The 19,921-nt window shown below is 35.8% G+C and overlaps 1 protein-coding gene across 5 annotated transcripts in view; it reads left to right on the top strand.

Annotated features, from left to right (window-relative positions):
* The window catches only part of PPFIA1 (PTPRF interacting protein alpha 1), a 59,255-nt gene that overhangs the window by 14,711 nt on the left and 24,623 nt on the right, over positions 1-19,921 (top strand). For 4 of the 5 annotated variants that reach the window (XM_080592861.1, XM_080592860.1, XM_080592859.1 and 1 more), the window contains exons 3-16: positions 6,642-6,743; positions 7,396-7,560; positions 8,444-8,518; positions 8,943-9,044; positions 9,295-9,516; positions 10,252-10,398; positions 11,240-11,374; positions 12,372-12,455; positions 13,042-13,173; positions 16,184-16,246; positions 17,485-17,564; positions 17,816-17,945; positions 18,647-18,870; positions 19,244-19,478. In XM_080592861.1, the coding sequence (XP_080448987.1) occupies positions 6,642-6,743; positions 7,396-7,560; positions 8,444-8,518; positions 8,943-9,044; positions 9,295-9,516; positions 10,252-10,398; positions 11,240-11,374; positions 12,372-12,455; positions 13,042-13,173; positions 16,184-16,246; positions 17,485-17,564; positions 17,816-17,945; positions 18,647-18,870; positions 19,244-19,478 (1,896 nt within the window). Of the gene's footprint in view, positions 1-6,641; positions 6,744-7,395; positions 7,561-8,443; positions 8,519-8,942; positions 9,045-9,294; positions 9,517-10,251; positions 10,399-11,239; positions 11,375-11,903; positions 11,979-12,371; positions 12,456-13,041; positions 13,174-16,183; positions 16,247-17,484; positions 17,565-17,815; positions 17,946-18,646; positions 18,871-19,243; positions 19,479-19,921 lie in introns of all 5 variants that reach the window. The other variant, XM_080592862.1, reaches the window with a different exon arrangement.

Genomic DNA, 19,921 nt, shown 5'->3' with positions numbered 1-19,921 from the left:
ATAGGTGGTAATGACTTTGCAAGTTTATGCAGGCAGTAGTTAATGATTTGAGTGTAGGTGGCTCCTGTTTGCTTTTCTTCAACCTGTGCTTCAGTCTTTGTACTAGGTTTTACAAACTCAATTTCCAAACTATTCTGCAGCACGTATGAAGTTTGGGTGTTGATTAGTGTGGTGAAAGGAAAAAGTCTGATTTCTCAAGGGGTTAAAGATTCAGCCATGCTTTGGGTTGCAGTACTTCTACACTCCCATGCACTGGTAGAAAACGTCAATCAGGAATGCGTTATATCAGTGAAAGGGGACATATAGACAGGAAAACATGGAAACTGATGTGTTTTTACCTCCCCTTTTCTGTTAATTCAGTGTTCCTTTTGCAAAGCTGCCAAAAACCATCCATCTTCATTTATGTTTTCTTACACTTTGACATGCAGCACTTCCCCAGAGTTCCTAGCAATGAAGTCCAGATTTAATGCCTTGTAGTTAAGGCTCAGTGAATACTACACATAAATGTGAGCAACTCAGTCAAGATGGTAACTGGAAACCTATTACCATGGAGATTGTTTTACTATGAACTTTTCCATTTTGATCTTGGGCATGTGTTTGGTACCTGCTGGCTGTAAGTTAGAGTTCTTTTGCACATTGCTTTCTGTCAGATGCTAGACAGTTGGTTCTGCTTTCATCTCCAAAGTGGACTGGAAGCAGTGTTTCATTCCAGAGCAGTAACATTATGCAACTGTAAACATTTTAAAACTTAATTGCATATTTAGGATTGAGCATCATTAGTGACAAAGCCCAGATAGGTCAATCCGAGAAGTAAGGTTGAAGAATACCATACCAAAAAAGAGGGTTGGAATGATAGAAGTTACTCAGCTTTAATTTAATATTTGTTTAATATTAATAATTACCCATTAGCTAGGTGCAACGCTTGTTCTAGTGTTTTCATGCAGCATTACAGCTTTTGTTAGAGCGGAAGAAACAAACAGGCTTTTGAGTCAAGGAAAATGTAAACTAATGAGAGGTGAAAAAAGGTGATACTAAACATTTTAAACTTTTTCCATGCCGCTACTTGGAACAGGAAAAAATTGTTAATAGCAAAGAAATCTGCACCTGTTCTAGTAGTGGGGCTTTTTTGAGTTACAAAACCTGTTACGCATAAGGAGAAATAGAAAAGGAGGCTGATATGTTGAAGTGTACTGTATGCTACACTATTCTCACTGATTGGTAGGTAGCTCTGTCAAAATCAGCCACTTTAAACGTGAAAATTGCTCTGAAACCTGTTTGATATAACCATATCTTAGTATCCCTTTAAGTAGTTTCATACATTCCCTTTTATATTTTTTGTTGATTTAGAGCAAAAGAAACACTTTTTCATGGACCCGATTCTCTTAATGTTTGAAACAGCTTTTTTATTTCCAGGTTAGAAAATCTAGGTTGTTAGAAAATCCAGACTGTTTGCTTACTGGAAAGTAATTTCATTATGTGAACAGCAAAATATTTTTCTTCACATTCTGGTCTTAATTTTTGTCTTTCCTATTAGCATATGCTACAGAGATGGAGAGGTTGAAAGCAATCTTATTTATTACGCTGAATAGGCAAAGCATCGTTTATGTCGGTTGATGTTTCTTCTGGATTTCTGCTGTCAGCGCATAACTGTGTTTTCTTGGAAGGCAAGGTTTAATGATTAAAACGTGAATGTTGTAGATGTAACTCTGAGTGATTTTGAATTAAGTAATTGTGATAGCTGAAAAACCTAACCCCTTTTGAGTCAACAACTACAAGCATTTACTTGCTTCTACTAGGCACTTCCAAATTTTATTAAATACTTAAGTATCTTAAAATACTATACATGGGGACATTGGCCCCTGTTGCTACCTACAACCATTGGGTTTAAAATAAGGGGACTATTAAATATCCTGTTAAGCTTAGATATTTTGGTTTGTTCTGATTGCTTTATGACGTCTCTCATTTTCATTTACACGTCATTTGGAATAAGTGTGGATGTTGTGTAACAAATAACATGATGAAAGTTTATCTCAGATTACCTTGGTTTCTCATCCCTGATGGCCTGTATTTTTCCCCAGTTCTCATCATCCTTTCAGCTTCTTGGATTTTTGAGTGGATTGTTTTGATATGCAGACCACAGAACAGAATGTTAACAGTAAAATAAAATGTGATGTAAAGATTAAACAGATAAATTCCTCTCACATATTTCTGGCAGATATGTTCCTAAAGATGCAACAATTGCATCTTGATCCTTCTTGATTGCAAGAGGGTAATATTTTCTGGATGAATTAATAGTAGTATGTATTCAAAGGATGTTTGTTTTTATATCTTTTTATCCTTTAAGTTTTCTAGTCATCTTGTTGCTGTTAATCCATGAATCCTTATGCGCTGAGGAGCGGCATCGTGTTTTATTGCAGAAAAAAGTTGTATGTGTAAACAAATCTCAAGCAACTTTACTGTTGTCTGCAGTTATAGTAGCAAAGAGCATCCCTAGTGTGCAGCTCATGTTGTTAGACTCCTCAGAGAAATAGAATCAATCCCCAATTTTTCTCCAACTGAAATACTGTTCTTCCTGTCATGTAGTGTTTAGGGGCTTGCAGTGCACTATCTGTGAAACCTATAAACTGTGCTTGTAATAATCATGAAGAAAACCTGTTACCTGAAAGCTGTAATGTTCCTGGACCATCATCTCATAAGCAATCAAGCGTCAGGTCAGACAGCAGAATTCTACAGACTTGACAGCTAGACATCAGCTGGTGCAACCTTTGGAAGGATGTTTGTGGCCTCTAAAATACTAACGGTTGAAGGTCAGTTGATGTGGAAGAAACGCCGTTGTTTTAAAAACTTGTGGAGTTTGTGGACAAAACCCAGAAAACATATTACTGAACAATAACAAAGTTACTTTCACTGATTTTCTTTTTTTTGTTGAGTTACCATTTCTTGCAGTAGGAGTGTCATGTTTGGAATGATACAAATTCAGAAAGTTACTTTTTTGAATAAGCATTTTGGTTTAGTATAATACTTGAACTTTTGCCAGTATGTTCTAGTCAACAAGGGGTATTTAGTATATTTAGCACTCTGTTTCTTCTAGTAAATGCTCTGAAGTGCTTATTCTGAGTCCCATCCTTGTCAGTCTTCAGAGAAGGGTATTTATTATTTTGATTGCAGTTGGAAGCAGAGCACAGCTTCATTCTGAAGCTCTGTCTTCTCCTTAGGTACAGAATAAGTAATGTAGCTCTGCGGATAAGTGGAAAAGTTTTTCAGGATTTTTCTTGTTTCCTTTAATTTCTTTTGTAGATTCATTTAATGCCAAGGAGGAAATTGAGACAACTTAAACTCTTTTTTGAGATGACAAAGTTGCAAATAGTTTTCTTTTGAACTGCTCGAGGAAATCGGATCGTCTTCTGTTGAAGATGGGTATTAAAACTAGAAAAGACATGTCTTTTGGCAGCGTTAACTGAAACTACGGATATTCAAGTGTTCTTTATAAGGCACGTTATGGGACTCACAGCAAATACATTTTGTAAAAACAAACAGCAGTGGATGTATTATGCAATGCTAGAAATACGTGTCAGTCTGTTTATACAGCAGCAATATAAATTCCTGTGTGTATTGTTCTTTTGGGGTCATCTGACAGTGTGGTGGTTCATGTCATAATTATGATATATGTGTGCTATAACTTATGTTTGCACTGGAATATGCGATGGAATAGAACTGTATTATAATCATTTGAAGGGTGAGTAAACTTCCTTTGAAATACACAGCTGTTTTTGTGAAGATGGAGCTCGTACGTGTCTTAGGTAACACTTTTATTAATGCTATACAGTGATCCTAAGTTGAGGAAGGGTGACGAAGTGGTGTCTGGTAGGCCTTGCTGCTTTCTTTATCACGTACTCGACCTGAGATAGAGTCTGGAAGAACGTAGAACTTACCATTGTCAGCCTGATGTCCTTCGGAGAATTCTATAATGTCCGCAATAGTGAATTTTGATGTTGACACTTGGAGGCTTTTTGGTTTTTCAAAGGGGGGGGGTTGGAGGGGGAAAAACAAAACCAAACAAAAACCCACACCTGGAAAATAAGCTCATATCAAGCTCTTCTGTAAATAATTTGAATCTGTTAATAGTTTCAGTAGTACTTGAAAACTGTTAATTATGAAATATGTAAAGATATGTAAGGTAGGCTTTTGAATAGCTACAACTTCAGAACCTCAACTGGGTTTACCTGCACTTACGCTGGAGCAGAAGAGATGTGCTATCAGTTGCCTGGGAGCTGTGAAAACTCCCACAGAGGGGTTTATTAAAGGTACAGTAAAAACTCTGACGTTATGGTGAGTTCTGTAGGCAAGCTCATGGAGTGGATCTTTCCTTCAGTAACTGTGAAGTGTGAGGTGGACTGTTTCCTTTCTTTGTCTACCTTGCACTCAGGAATCTTTTAAATTTTGTTTTGAATGCTTAAAATTTACATTAGCTATGGAGTTGCTGAAAAGGATGTTCTAAGAAGTATATTTCCAGAGGTTTTTACTTGGAAGTAATAGGCCATTTTTTTAAGGATGCAAATGAGTCAATGTATAAAGTTGAAATATTCTGGTGAAAATTTATATGAATATTAATTAGTAAGTATGGTAAAGAAATAGGCTTTTTAGCGGTTGAAAAAATGAAGGAAAATTAAGTGGTTTTTTTCCTGCTGTTGTTTCCTAATTAACTAGGTGGACTGTACTGAATCTTTTTCAATTAACAGATTTTTCTTTAGGAAGAGGGATTATGGTGATGGATTTTGCATCTGTGCTGGTGATATTACTGTTTCTTTCATAGCAACTTTTAGACGCCTAATGCGTTAGTAATCCCAAAGGAGTTCACTGTAGGTATATGTTGTGCAACAGTATTTTTGTGTCTTTTGTCATGTGCGTGTTTTAGAATAAAGCTTACTAAATTAATCTTTTGATTAATTAGATTAAGACGTGTCTTCTGACTGCTTATTTTAGCTGCATGTTAGAATTTGCAGATGTGATAGTATAATTAGTTGAGTCCTTTTGTTTTTAAGCATGTGTTTTCTGTCACTTTGAATTTTACTGCAAAAGGGCTCCATTTTAAATTTTTTGCTTCCTATGCAGCTGCTGTCTGTTAGGCAGTATATCTTGCAGAGCTTGGAAGACTTAGAGAAGCATCTTTTGTGCACACAGTGTATTTACATAAGATATTCTTCACAGTTTGCTGTACCTTCATCAACTTACCAGTGCAGCTGTACCAATTCACTGTTTATTAGACATGACTTGTTTTTGTCTTTTCTAGACAGTAGAGAAGACTAACTTGTGTATTAGCATTTCCGTCTTTTCTTATACAAGTGCTTCTGTTGTGTTCATCAACCATTGAAGTGATCAACATGTATTTAATTTCTCATCCTAAGTTGCACTGATGGAAAAAGTGTTTTTTTCCCAGTTTCCTACAAAGCTGTCTTCTAAAGTATGGTCTCGTTCACATTTAGGCTTACAGCTAGTTGTTTTTAATGTGGTTCAGATTACAACTTTAATTTTGCTAGAGTAAGTATGTAGGTAAGATTATTCTCAGTAGTTACTTTTAAGTGTCTTGTATAGTTTCGTATTTCATTATATCCAGAGTATGCTCTTTGAGTTGATCCAGAGCTTAAATGCCATTTATAGTGAGTGTTTCTAGGGAGGCTGTTGCTAGAGTATGGAAATAGCTTAGGATGTAGTAGCTCTTTCAGGTACTCAAGACAATCATATCTTTCTAACAACCCCCCAAATTTAGAAATATATTCTTTACTATTGACTTGTCTCAGTGTTCAAAATAGTGGAACAAGCAAACAAAAAAGCAAGCCATGCAGTAACTGCTGTGTTACCTTAACTGCTGTTTACTGATGCCTTCCCACTCTGTGATGCTTATAACGGTTTAATTTTGTTTGGTGAAAGCTTTGTTCAAATTGAAGGGGAAGTCTTTTGAAAACTCAGGGGCTCCTCATTTAGAAAAATTCTGATTCTAGTCTTCCTGGATTTCTTGCAGAACTGTAGGGAAAAGGTCTGTTCTACTTTTGTTTTGTGAGATTTGGAAGTAGGTATAAGCAAAATCCCTGTGTACTGCTAAAGTAGACAAATACAGGTAAAAGTCTGAGTCCTCCAGTGGTGAGCCTTCAAGAATGCTTTGTTACTACAAAGAAGTAACCTGAGTGTTTCGGTAAATGGCAGGGTTATGTATTGTCTCTCACAATTAAATACTGAATAAAAACATCATGTGTTGCTGACTTCTGTTTTTTTACTGTGCTTATTAGTGCTCTGTTTTTGCATTCCTTATAGCAGTCCTTTAAAAAAAAATCTTTGAAACAACGTACCAAGTGCATTAGAAACAGTTTTTTTCCCTTTGCTTAACAGGGATACCCTTACTCAGATAATTGCGAGAGGAGACACAAGTTTTTGAAGTACTGGTCAAATGTCTTTTATCTTTACAGTTGACATTATAAAGGTTTTAAGTGTTTGAATTTAAGCCTGCTTAGCATGACTGTACAATTGTATTGGCTTTAGACATCTGAAATGAATACTTTGAAAAATTGTGTCAAGTGTTCCTATTAATCCACTCTCGCTGTGTCCCAATATTTGATGTACTTATATTTCTGTCTGGTTTATTTCAGGAATTTGCAGCGCTTACAAAAGAACTAAATGTATGCAGGGAACAGCTGCTTGAAAGGGAGGAAGAAATTGCTGAACTGAAAGCAGAAAGAAATAATACCAGGGTAAGTTCCGTGCCTTCTCTCCAGAATTACCCTTTTTGAAGTATCCAACTGTGTGGAGAAAAATACTGAATGTTGAATTTGAAAAGCTAAAAGTTTTTTCCTTGATATTTGTACATGAATCCTCCTGGAGGTGTGTTTGTTGATTAAGAAAGTTTGCAAGCTTATGTATAGCTCCAAATACTGCTGTGCAGAATCCAGAAAGGCTTGTAAGATTGCACTGCTATCTGTCACTCAGCTCTCTTCTAGTTAAAATTTTGAAATCATACATTACTTGGGAGCAGAGGAGTAGAGCAGGCAGGCTGTCTGATCTAGCAGCTTACACAGCTGCCAGCAGAGCAGTTGCTGTCCAGTTTAGAGTATTTCCTGTGTGTATCCTTTCTACAAGCATTCTGCTCCTCAGATTGGTGGAGGAACTGGAAAGACCCAGTTAAGTAGAAGCCTCATTTAAAAGCTAGACCAAAAGGGAACGCACATTGTTTACTCTGATAGCACTTTTAATATGGGCAAAATGTTAAAAATGAGTCTTTATACTTGATGTAATAGTTGTCGGTTCTCAGATTTGAAGTTTAGAATACAAAATGTGGCGTTTTAGGAGGCAAAGCTTTCTGCAGCTGTTCCGAACAGGAATAAACATTGTTGTTTTTTGTTTTAGCTATTACTGGAACATTTGGAATGTCTTGTCTCCAGGCATGAGCGATCTCTGAGAATGACTGTTGTAAAGAGACAAGCTCAGTCTCCAGCAGGAGTTTCTAGTGAAGTAGAAGTTCTCAAAGCACTAAAATCTTTATTTGAACACCATAAAGCCCTTGATGAAAAGGTAATGAAATATGCTAGCTAATGTCATCTCATCCTATCCACCCTTTCTTTTCTATGGACCATAGTTGTTTGTACTGAAGTTGTAGAAGACAGGTTCTCTGAACTTTTCTCTATAATAAGATGGTGGCCGTGTTATAAGTGCGTTTGAAACTGCTCTCCTAAATTAATATTGTGCTGCAGCAAGGTGCTGGAATTTATTCCTGTATTCCATTAACTGTTCTAATGTAAACCAAGGATGGTTCAGGTGCATTGTATTTGTTGTACAAATGCATACATTTACTTATCTGTATAATATCAGGTTTTAGCCTTTTGGTGTTATGTAATATAGGAAGTGGACTAGGGAGAACAGGAAGGAAGGAATCTGCTTATGCTGTCTTATAAAAATAAGGCTGAATTAAAGGAGCTTCGCCCTTGCATTGTGCCTGATGTTGGCAGCAGGCTATGAAAGGGGTAATATAACATCTGTGAATTTTGCTACAAATTTGTAGTTTACCAAACAACTTTTGTGATCTTTATATAAAAGTCTTGCAAACTGTGTTAAGGAAAATTCTGTCCCTTCCTTGTTGTGAATAAGCAAAAGTATACACACTTTGTGGCTTTCAAAAGGATAGGCAAATTCGGGATATGTTAAGTGAATGTACAGGTCATGTTGAGATATAATTTGCTTACAACAACAAAAAAGCTAGATTTTAAGATATGCATTGTTTATCTAGAAAGTCTTTTGGAGTGTCTTGTATTTGCTATTGACTAAAGATTAAGCTGGTCTCTAAGTTAAATGGTAATAAAACCTTTATTATCTAAAAGAGAATGGTGGTATGGTGATGCATGAAATTTATTTCTTCCTAATTTCAGAGATATCAAATTATTTCAAATGATTCTTTCAGGTAAGGGAGAGGTTACGAGTAGCACTTGAACGATGTAGCTTATTGGAAGAAGAATTAGGTACTACGCATAAAGAGGTAGGTTTATTTTTAAAAGAAATCTTCAGGTGTGCATTGTAGGTGTTTAAACAATATTTGTACACAGTAATTTGAGTTGTTAAAATTTGTTTTTTTTTCCACTTCTTGTGTTTTTATTCTTTTTACCAAATGGGGATAACTACAGTTTTCAACTGTGTCACTTTGAAAGAGCAAGAAAGGAGGATGGGGGTGGAGGGCAGGGGGAAAGGCAAACAACCAAAACGACAAAAAGATCCTTTGGCTTTAAAATAAGAACTTGTAGGATGTAATGGCATAAGTTTTTGGGTGCCTGTGTCAGATTAATACATACCTTATGGTAGAATCGGCAATTGGTTTTGCTCCCTTACTTTTGCAGCTGTTCCTTGTATAATTATTGAGATATAAATTGACTGGAAACATACACAAGCTTTTCTTTTCTTTTTAGTTAATGATTTTGAAAGAGCAAAATAATCAGAAAAAAACACTTCCAGATGGGATGCTGGATATAAATCATGAACAAGAAAATACACCAACTACAAATGGGAAGGTAGAGCCCTTTACTTTTTCAGTTAATGTATGATTTTTTTTTTTTAGTGATTAACTAGAATATTTTAATTTTAAACCATAATAAAAGACTTTGAATGAAGATTTAATTGAAAAGTCTGTTACCACAATTTTACTGTTTGCAGCCTATCCAATAGAAGAATTATCTTGGGGGAGGGATGTTTACTGCTAAGTAACAGTTGTTTTTTCAAATTTCTGTGTCATATGCAAATACATTTTTTCCTGTTTAATAGAGATCCTCTGATGGTTCTTTGTGCCATGATGAAAACCTCGCTAAAGTAATTGAACTTCAAGACATCATAGATAAACAAAACAAAGAGCAGACGCAAATGAAAGAACGTCTTACTTCTTTGTCTAGTAGAGTAGCAGAGCTGGAAGAAGATCTTGACACAGCTAGAAAAGACTTAATAAAATCTGAAGAAATGAATACAAAATTGCAGAGAGATGTACGAGAGGTGAGTAATAAACTGTCAAATCTGGGTAGTCACAAGGGCATTTACTTTACAAAATTTGTCATTACACAATTATACCTTGATGTTCTCTGCTTCTTTCAACTTTTTTGATTTTGAAAAGTGAGGAGTGTTGGGGAGGTTGGAACTAGATGATCTTTAAGGTCCCTTCCATCCCATGCCATTCTGTGGTATGATTTCAGATATTTCCCACATTTATTAAACTAGAGATTTAACATTGAGGACTTTAACTATGAAAGGTGCTAGAAAAGATGCTTGATCTTATAAATGTTGGCATCATTCATGAAGTTGTTTTTTTTATTTTTGAAGATTACCTTAAGGAATCACTTAATTTCAGTGGTGTGATTAGCAGTTCCTGTTACCAATCACTGATCTCTAAGGTCATAGTCTTAGTGTGTACTCCAGAAGAAAAGTATCCTTATTAAATTGGAATGGACCTTAGTTAATTCCAAGAACACTATCTGACCATTGCCAGGAAGTAAAGATTTGTTTGTGCCACTGGAAAGATAAGTAGCAGATCTGTAGTGTAATAAAATAAAGATCAGTCATCTTAACTTTTTTAAACGGTATGTTTACTGAACTTCTGAGCATAAGTTACAGACTACTTTCCAATTCTTTTTGGTTTGTCACGCCACCTCCATTCCTTCCACCTGCCCAGTTTGATCACTAGATAATTATCTCCTATATTAATAACTAGATTCTGTCTTGTGTTTTGCGTAGACTATGGCCCAAAAGGAGGACATGGAAGAGAGAATCACAACTCTTGAGAAACGCTACCTCGCCGCACAACGTGAAGCTACATCTGTGCATGACCTCAATGATAAACTTGAAAATGAAATAGCCACTAAAGACTCCATGCATCGACAGGTTGTAATTTGAAATAAGCTCAAATATTTTAATTAAGATACAAAAGTACGTTTTGCTCAGCATAATACTGATGGAAATGTAGATACTATACTAAGGCACTTAACTTTGCTTTTGGGAAGATGAATATATTTGTAATGCACTATTGCTGGTGATTGTTTTTCAGCAGGGAGTGTGTTGTGCTGAATTTTACCCTGGAAGGCAAGATTAGAGAGTTTACTGGGGAAGGGAAGCGGATTTTAAGCATTTTGATGCACTTGATCATGTGGGAGCAGGGCTTCTGTCCACTTTAATTGTGGATTTCTATGTTACATGTGTCTTCAGTTTCAAGTGAGAGAATTACTCATTCTAAACCAGAAGTTTTAACATTTGTGTAGTGTGTAGTTACTTTTATAGCCTATAGTGCCTGTAAATGTTTCCTTACCGCAGGAGAAATTTGACGTATTTCACATGAGAACTTGTTCAGCTTCATAAACCAGAAATGGTTATTGAGCCAATCGCTTTCTAATCAAAGGAAGCCAGGCAATGCTTAGTCAACAACAGATGTCTATGTTAATATATTAAAAAAAAAAAGTTGTATTCACCCCCCCATATATATGTATACATACATATATATATATATGTATACATACATGTGTGTGTGTATATATATATATAAATAAAATTTTTGGTAAGTTCTCTCATGTAATGAAGAGGAAGATGCCACATCTATGTTTGAAACCAATTTTGGGTAGTTTGTTGTCCTTAGGTCTAGTACAGGCAGTAATCCACATTTTTACCTTCCTCTTCGATCAAAATTATTACTATTTTAACACTAAACATTGCTGATCATAATCCTGTGTAGAGTGAAGACAAGAACAGGCAATTGCAAGAGCGACTGGAGCTAGCTGAGCAAAAGCTGCAGCAGACTTTGAGAAAAGCTGAAACTTTGCCAGAAGTGGAAGCCGAGCTGGCACAGAGAGTTGCAGCACTTTCAAAGGTGAGACAACTGGACAGTGTCCTCAAGACTTGTTTTCTCAGTGTCCTACTACCAGAAGTCTTAGAGTTGTTTTTAAGTTGTTTCAGTTTTTCCCCAACTAGTTCAGAGAATGTATCTTCCTGTTTCCTGTTCATCTCTTTGAATGCACTCTGATTTGTCCTGTATTTTAATTTCTACTATTTGGAATTTGAATGTCTGTTCTGGTAACTCCTTTATGAAGGTGCCACTAAGAATTGCTATGTTGCTGCTTTTTATTAAAATTCTTTCAGTAATAGGCATTAAAGTATTTTAAAACAACAGTTTCTGAAGGGGAAAACCAAATTTCTTCTACTGTTAACAAAGTGTTAATGCAATTGGGGATAGGGAAGTAAAGGTATTCATTAATACAAAGATTTTTAAATGACTGCAAATGGTATACTGAATTCTGAAAAAGTGTAAAGACGACAAATGAACCTTTTTGTGTGCGTGTGTCTTTATAAAGTTTCATTTCTTTCCGTGTTATCTTTCCTATCCCTTACTGGCTCTGTAGTCTGACCTTTTGTCTCCTGGGAGCTCTGCTGCTAAAGATGCTAAAGTATTGGAACTTACCACCAAGCTTAGGAAGGTAGAATTTGTATATTAGTCCTTGTTTCTGCTTGCTGCTTTCTGCTTTGTCATGATTAATAACAAAGGGTTATAGTGTCTAGGCTAGTGAGGAGAAGCTGGAAATGCGTTTAGTTTTGATTTGTTTTGTTTTTGGGGGATTTGAGTGAACTTCTGCTGTTGCAAACTCATTTTCAAGTAAGTGTTGATTAGCAGTATTTAGTGGTGAGAGGCTTTGTTTTGTTTTTTAACATACAAACTCTCACTAGGTACTTTTAGTGACAAAGCCATCTGTTTTGCATTGTATGTTACCATAAATGGCAGTTGCACAAAGCATGTTAGATACATTATTGGGCATCGATGTTTTTATGCTTCTGAAATTTTTTAAGTTCTAATTTTGTTTTTAAATTGACAGGCTGAAGAGAGGCATGGCAATATAGAAGAAAGACTGAGACAGATGGAAGCACAGTTAGAAGAAAAGAATCAAGAACTGCAAAGGGTAAAGTACATATTTTTGGCACTGAAACAAGGCTGAAAGAGTCCTTTTATGTTTTTTTACCATTCAGCAAAGCTGTTTTTATGTCTCATCTCTAAAATAAGCCAATGTTTAGGTTGGCTTATAGTTGGGAGATTTGAGCCCCTTTGCTGTGACTAACTTCAAATCTTGAGGAAAAAGCTGAAAAGTCCCTAGCCAGTTTGAAATAAGTCTGGAAATACCTAATTGGTAGTCATATCTCTGATAAAGAGATCAAAAATCTTGCTGAAAGAAACAACCATGCAAAAACTGATTTATAGGTTATAAATAATGGAATTGGTTCCAAAATCTGATCCGTTTTGAAAAGTGTAAGTTCAGATTTTCAAGCTGATCTTGGAACAGTTATTACAATCTTATACTACTCCTTTACAAAGTCATGGAGGTACATGCAGTATTCACTATTGCTTTGGAAAAAAATATTTATATTAAAGAAAAAAACATTTGGATTAAAAATACACTGTTTTCACAACCTGGAAATTATTACAGACGTAAGTTTAAACGATTTCAGTAACTTTGTCATAAGAACTTCAATTTTTGTTATATATTTTAGGCTAGGCAGAGAGAGAAGATGAATGAAGAGCATAATAAACGTTTGTCAGAAACTGTGGATAAGCTTCTCTCTGAATCTAATGAAAGGCTTCAGCTTCATCTCAAGGAAAGGATGGCCGCCTTGGAAGATAAGGTAACATTAAGTTACATTCCAGCATATTTATTAATTAGATGTTCAGTGTTCTGTAGTGATTTGTGTATTTTGTAATGTGTGTGTAACTTCAGTAAATAAATTATAAATTATTAATAAAATAGTTTCTGTTGCGGGATATTTTAATATGGATTTTGAAAATACATTCTTAAAATTCTTTTTTTTGGGGGGGGGAATGGAGGTCTTCGTTATACTAGCATTGGGAAGACATCTTTTAGGAAGCTTTATCCTTCCATCTTTTAGGAAGCTTTATCCTTCCATCTTTTAGGAAGCTTTATCCTTCCATCTTTTAGGAAGCTTTATCCTTCCATCTTTTAGGAAGCTTTATCCTTCCATCTTTTAGGAAGCTTTATCCTTCCATCTTTTAGGAAGCTTTATCCTTCCATCTTTTAGGAAGCTTTATCCTTCCATCTTTTAGGAAGCTTTATCCTTCCATCTTTTAGGAAGCTTTATCCTTCCATCTTTTAGGAAGCTTTATCCTTCCATCTTTTAGGAAGCTTTATCCTTCCATCTTTTAGGAAGCTTTATCCTTCCATCTTTTAGGAAGCTTTATCCTTCCATCTTTTAGGAAGCTTTATCCTTCCATCTTTTAGGAAGCTTTATCCTTCCATCTTTTAGGAAGCTTTATCCTTCCATCTTTTAGGAAGCTTTATCCTTCCATCTTTTAGGAAGCTTTATCCTTCCATCTTTTAGGAAGCTTTATCCTTCCATCTTTTAGGAAGCTTTATCCTTCCATCTTTTAGGAAGCTTTATCCTTCCATCTTTTAGGAAGCTTTATCCTTCCATCTTTTAGGAAGCTTTATCCTTCCATCTTTTAGGAAGCTTTATCCTTCCATCTTTTAGGAAGCTTTTTCCTTATCTGACTGGTGTGGACTGCATAAATAGGCTTGTCCAGTGTTAATACAGGAAGTCTGAAGAGTTAGGACTTGAACTTTGACTTTTAACGTTCAGTTTCTTTTATTTCCCACTGCTTTGTGTCTGTGTCGGTTACTCTGAATCATTGTGGAATCCTTGCAAGTTGAAACAATCTTGTATTTTTTTCCTAGATGGGCAGATTAAAGGGAATGCTCCCTATGCTGTCAACGCACATCTCAGTCTTCTCCTGTATTCAGTTCAGCTTTTAAATTGTGATGTATTTACCCTTTTTTTCCTCTTTTGCTTTTCAAGCTAGGTCCTTTCTATGGACTTTTCTTTCATTCCTGTCTTTAAGGATTCCCTTATTCTGTGTAAAAAAACAAAAAAACAAAACAAAACAAAAAAAAAAAAAAAAAAAAAAACAGGCAACAACAAAGAAACAAACACCACAGCCTTTTACAGTAGCACTTTAATGCTGAGTTTGAATTTTTTTGTCTTGGATTAAAAAGCAGTTTTTTGTACTGGAGGCTGAAATGACCATTAGGAGAAATGCCTCAGTTAAAAGCTGAGTGGCTTTTGTTTTAAAGTCATGACAACAGAATGTTTTAATTGCAACATGTAACGATGTATTCAGACTTCAATAGATACTTACTTTCTCATGGATTCAAGTCTACACAGTTCTCAACCCTAAACCAACAGTCAGGTATTAAACATGTATTTTGAGAATTCTAGGACTGCTCTCACCTCGGATCATTAAAGATTGAGGTTTTTTTCCGTGCTATTGTACTCTGGGATGTAAGAAAAATCTGGTAGTGTAGAACAAATATAGGGCTTACTGATACTTGGTTTGAGTTGCAAGGTACCTTAAAGGCTGTATAGTTCCAAGCCCCCTGCCATAGGCAGGGATGCCAGTTATCTGGCATGTAAACTTTTGCCTTGTGGGTTTTAATAAACATCACTATTTTCAAGATCACCAACTGCTCCCAGTATTTCTGAATTTCTTGTTACAGGCTTTATCGATAAGGTTGCTCTACTAGTCTTTATAAGTTCAATTTCTGAGAAGCAGGTGACTGCATTTTTTTTATGATTGCATTTTGGGGTGGATATTTTAAGGTTAACCCTAGCCTCTCTTTACCCCTCAAACTCTCTATGGTTATGAATGAGAAATTTTTGTCCTTCCCTGTAAGAAATAGTTTATACAAAAGTATCCTCCGTATGGCTTCCATTCTCTCTTATGACAATTTGGAAAGAAACATGCATGTGAAATTTAAAGACTTCCTTCTGATCATTGGGGTTCTTTTCCCAGAATGATTTGTTTGTTCACTTATGAAACTTTATTACAGGTTTAAGATGCAAATAATGGTGTTACTTACCTCAAGGAAAAGTGTTTAGCAGAACTTTTTGGCAGCACTGGAAAGCGAAAAGAAAGTGAGCTGGTTATAAATTTACTATTAGAAGGGGGAACCTCTGATTTTTGTTTGGTAGCATTTACCATGGTCAAATATGATAGTTGACAATCTTTTTGATTATTGTAGCTCTCAGATGTTTAACTCTCAGATGATTTTTAGTCTGAATTTGGGAACTGCTTTGAGTAAACAGATTGTAGTAGTCTTATCTTTACTGGACTTGTTTATAAGTCATGGCACAATTGCAAAGAAAACAGCTCTGTTAATGAAGGCCCATTAGTCAGTGAGCAATGCAGTTCTGGAGCTACCATGCATCCAAGAAATTGCTGTGTAATAACTTCTTAGATCAGGCAAGTGAATACAAAATGAAAATCCAACGATAATAGCCAGTAATGTCTTAGTAACTAATCAGTGAAATAATTTGAAGTATTTTAGCTGCATAATTATTCCTTTTTGTAGTAATTTTTGTCAAACAGAGCGTAACAGGCTAGTATTGGTATTAATTTTTTATGGCGCTTGTACTATTAGTAAATCCATTATTTAGGGGGCTGTAGACCTGAAAGGATAAACTTTCACCTGTGATCAAAGTGAAATGGTATAAGCAATAAACTGTCTGTAACTTAAGATGCATCTGTGTGGTGTGACTGAAATTTATTGGCACTCATCTTGGTTATGGTTTAAGAGTTGTAAGCTTTTATAAGTAACATGATTTGTGATACATTTTGTTTTAGAATTCACTTATTCGAGAAATTGAAAACGCGAAAAAACAAATTGAGGAACTTCAGCATGAAAAGGTATATATTACGCATTTCAGACATGTTATATTGAAAAATAATTGCTTTATTGCTACGTAGCAGAAGCATATTTGATTTGCCCCGTAAAGCTTAACATTACCAAGTCTGTTTAAGAATAGTAATTTTATGGGCTGATTGTTTATTTTGTGGTATTGTGTACCTCAGTTTTGCAATGCTTTCACAGGTTATATACAGCTTTTTACTCAAAGACCTAACACAGTTCTTAACGTGCAGAGTGGCTGGATATATTGGCAATTTGCCAAAGTTTGAAGACTGCGTAGAATTTCTGTACTGTTGTACATATCTCTTTGAACAGTAAACAGAAAAATACTTTTAATGGTGGGTGTTTTCCCATAAGTATATTAAAGCAATGGATGTCATAAAATGCTTGTTTGATTAAAATTTTCTTAAAATTTTAAGAAGTGGGGGGCAAGGACAGAGATATTTATTAGGCTTGGCTGCTCCTTGCAATAGTGACTGTCCAGCACTGTAACTGAGTTCACTTGAATAATAATGGTGGGGCCTTTCGTTTCTTTGCTTCCTTAAGCAGTGGTGATTCATTTTGTGGTCACACTGTTCTGAAATAATACATGTTATTGCTTATTAAATCACAGGTGTATTGCATCTCCCCAAGTCAGTCTAAGTAGCTAGGCCAAACTGTAGAGGCCGTGCTTCTGTAATAAAATGAAGAACACATTCAGAATATTTTGCAGGATGTGCTTTGAATTTTTGTTTATGTAGGCCAGCGGTTTTCACACAAGGCACAGATGTTCATTGTCAGCCACTTTTCTTAATCTTTCATTGTTTTCTCATTCATTAAATTGCTTTGTTAAATTCCAAGTTTCTAGAGCATGTATGAATGTTGGAGTTAAAAGTGGATGCTTTTAGGACCTGTTGTGCACAGAGCTTGAGAAATCTTGTTTCTTATTAAATATCATTTAATTTTAGTAAAGTTAGTAACATGTGAATTTTGTGCAGTAGCTGTTTTTAAAATATGTATGTCGTTACCTAGCGTCACAGTGTAGAGAGGCAACAGAATTATTCTTGGATGCCCTTTTGTGATGGTGCTGTATTGTGTGTAGCAAAAATCATTATGTTGTTCAAGGTTATGTTTCAAAATCAATTACTCCTGAGTTCTTGTAGAAAGGAGATCAAAGGACTAAATGTTAGTTTATAAATCAGGATTTGATGCTGTTTTTTTAAAAGCATATTGTTACATGTTTTGTTTATTTTTACAGGATCAACTTGTATTAAATGTTGAAGCATTAAGGGCTGAAAATGACCAAGTGCGACTCAGAGCCACATCACTTCATCATAGGTACCAGCACTTAACTGATGTTCATTTTTTTTCTAATTTTTTAAAAGTCACTCTGCTAAACGTAACTTTGTTATAGCTGAAAATACTTTAATTAGTTGTAGCTATAAAATATTCTTTATAGAGCAGCTTTTATTCTGCTTAAAAAAAAAAGTCACTGGTAGGACAGCAGGAATCATTTGGGTGGATTTCTTGGTTTTGTTTCCCCTCCTCCCCCCACCTTCCTAAGGATAAAGTGTTTCTTTATGTTTTAGCCGACAAGATTTCAGATACCCTATGACATCATCTGTGGCTGACAGTCATACAGACTCCTATGGCACCTCCTCAGTGTTGAGGCGTCCCCAGAAAGGGCGTTTGGCAGCTCTCAGAGATGAACCTTCAAAGGTAGTAGAACTTTAAAAACAAAATGATGGCAACTAAGTAGATTAGATAAGGCTGACCTGTTGCAAGGAGTTGGTGGAATAGAATTGATTATACAGCAATAAAACTGCTGAAATCTTATATATCAAAATATGTTTTTTATATTTGCTGGTGTTTAGGTATCCTGCTTCAATAACTAATACACAGCTACTAGTCTAATTTTTTTGCCCAATGACTGCAATTTGGGGATTTTGAAGTCCAGTTTGTTTCAAGTATATGCCTGTAAAATATAATCTGAAAGAGTCCTACTTTTGTGTCTGTACACTTCTGGATTTGAACTTTTGTTCACTAATCTAACATGTTATTGTCCTGCAAGCAATTTGAGTCCCTTTCTGGACATACAAATTCTCATTACATAAAGCTCTTTTGAGAATTTTTATTGGATTTGTTAGCAAAATTATGTTGTAATTTAGAGTGTCTATAACCAAAATAGTGATGTTTTAACTTATCTATTGGGGCTGTCTTTTTAATTGTGCTTACCTGTAAGATGCAAAATTTTCTACATTGTGGCTTGTTTATTTACGTTTCTCTAAACATTGCTGTCTTGATGGATGCATTCAGCATGTAAGTGGGCTTTTTTAAAAAATTGTTTAAAACCTCTTGAAAAACAGTAGAAATATATCACGTCATTCCTACTTGAGTTTGGATTTTGATTCTCTTAACAGGTTCAAACTCTGAATGAGCAGGACTGGGAGCGAGCCCAGCAAGCAAGCGTATTGGCAAATGTGGCACAAGCATTTGAAAGTGATGTTGATGTGTCTGATGGTGAGGATGACAGGGAGACTATATTTAGTTCAGTAGATCTGCTGTCACCAAGCGGTCAGGCGGATGCTCAGACTTTGGCCATGATGCTTCAAGAACAGTTGGATGCAATCAACAAAGAGATTAGGTATGGTCTATCCACTGTTACAATTCTTTTCTAGAAAGAGTTTCTGTGACACGAGAAGTCCTTTTTATGTGGTTACTCACAGAATTGTGGTTGCTCATTCACTTTCCTTAGGGTGTTGGAAGGGTGGGAATTGACAGTTTGCTTATGCGTAAGTACTTCTTTCAGGCTTTTTGTCTTCAGTGTGGTAGAAGAGATTGTATTACTAGTTTGACAGAAAAAGTGTTTACCACCTTTTTCAGATCAGATTGCAAGGTTTCCAGTGTGGCTGTTTTGTCTGCCAAGTGCTGCTGCTTTCTAAAATTCTTGAATCAGACATTCAGTTTATATGGTACTTGTTTGAATGTCACGTGTCTTTGGAACCTTTTTTTTCTAGGCTTATACAAGAAGAAAAGGAAAACACAGAACAGCGTGCAGAGGAAATCGAAAGCAGAGTGGGTAGTGGAAGTTTGGATGCCCATGGCAGATTCCGGTCCATGAGCTCCATTCCTCCCCCCTATGCAAGCGGTTCACTTGCTGGTTCTTCCCCACCTGGCAGTGGCCGATCCACGCCAAGGTGTATTCCGCATAGTCCAGCTCGGGAAGTGGACAGACTAGGTATCATGACGCTGGTAAGTATCCATTAACTTTAATTTTCTGGAAGTATATGCCTATTCTCTAGCAAATATGTTTGATTTTTCCAGTTCCTCTGCTTCTTAGCTGTATTTGTCCTTTCTCTGTTTTTCTACTCTTCCAACTTCTGTAAAACGTGTAAGATAAAATCGCAAGGTTAGGAAAAAAAGCTTAAAAACATTCAGAAGTCAAGTCCGTTATTTGGTCAACATCTTATACCTATGTATTCCTCTCTTTGTTATGGTCTTTCTTCAGTCATCTTCCCAGAAGAAATGTTTTCTTTTCAACCCCTGGCTCTGCAACCTGTTACTCCCTCCGTTTTAAACTTAAGTTTTAGCAGTCCACCCTTATGCTAAATACCCAGTTAGAAGGTGTTTTGCTTATCTGGCATTTAGTCTTGAAGTTTGTGAAGACATCACAGCTGTGATGATACTGAGTGCTA

This window comes from Anser brachyrhynchus (genome assembly GCF_964034855.1).
Source record: "Anser brachyrhynchus genome assembly, chromosome: 5".
NCBI lineage: Eukaryota > Metazoa > Chordata > Aves > Anseriformes > Anatidae > Anser > Anser brachyrhynchus.
This window is presented reverse-complemented; position numbering and strand designations above follow the sequence as displayed.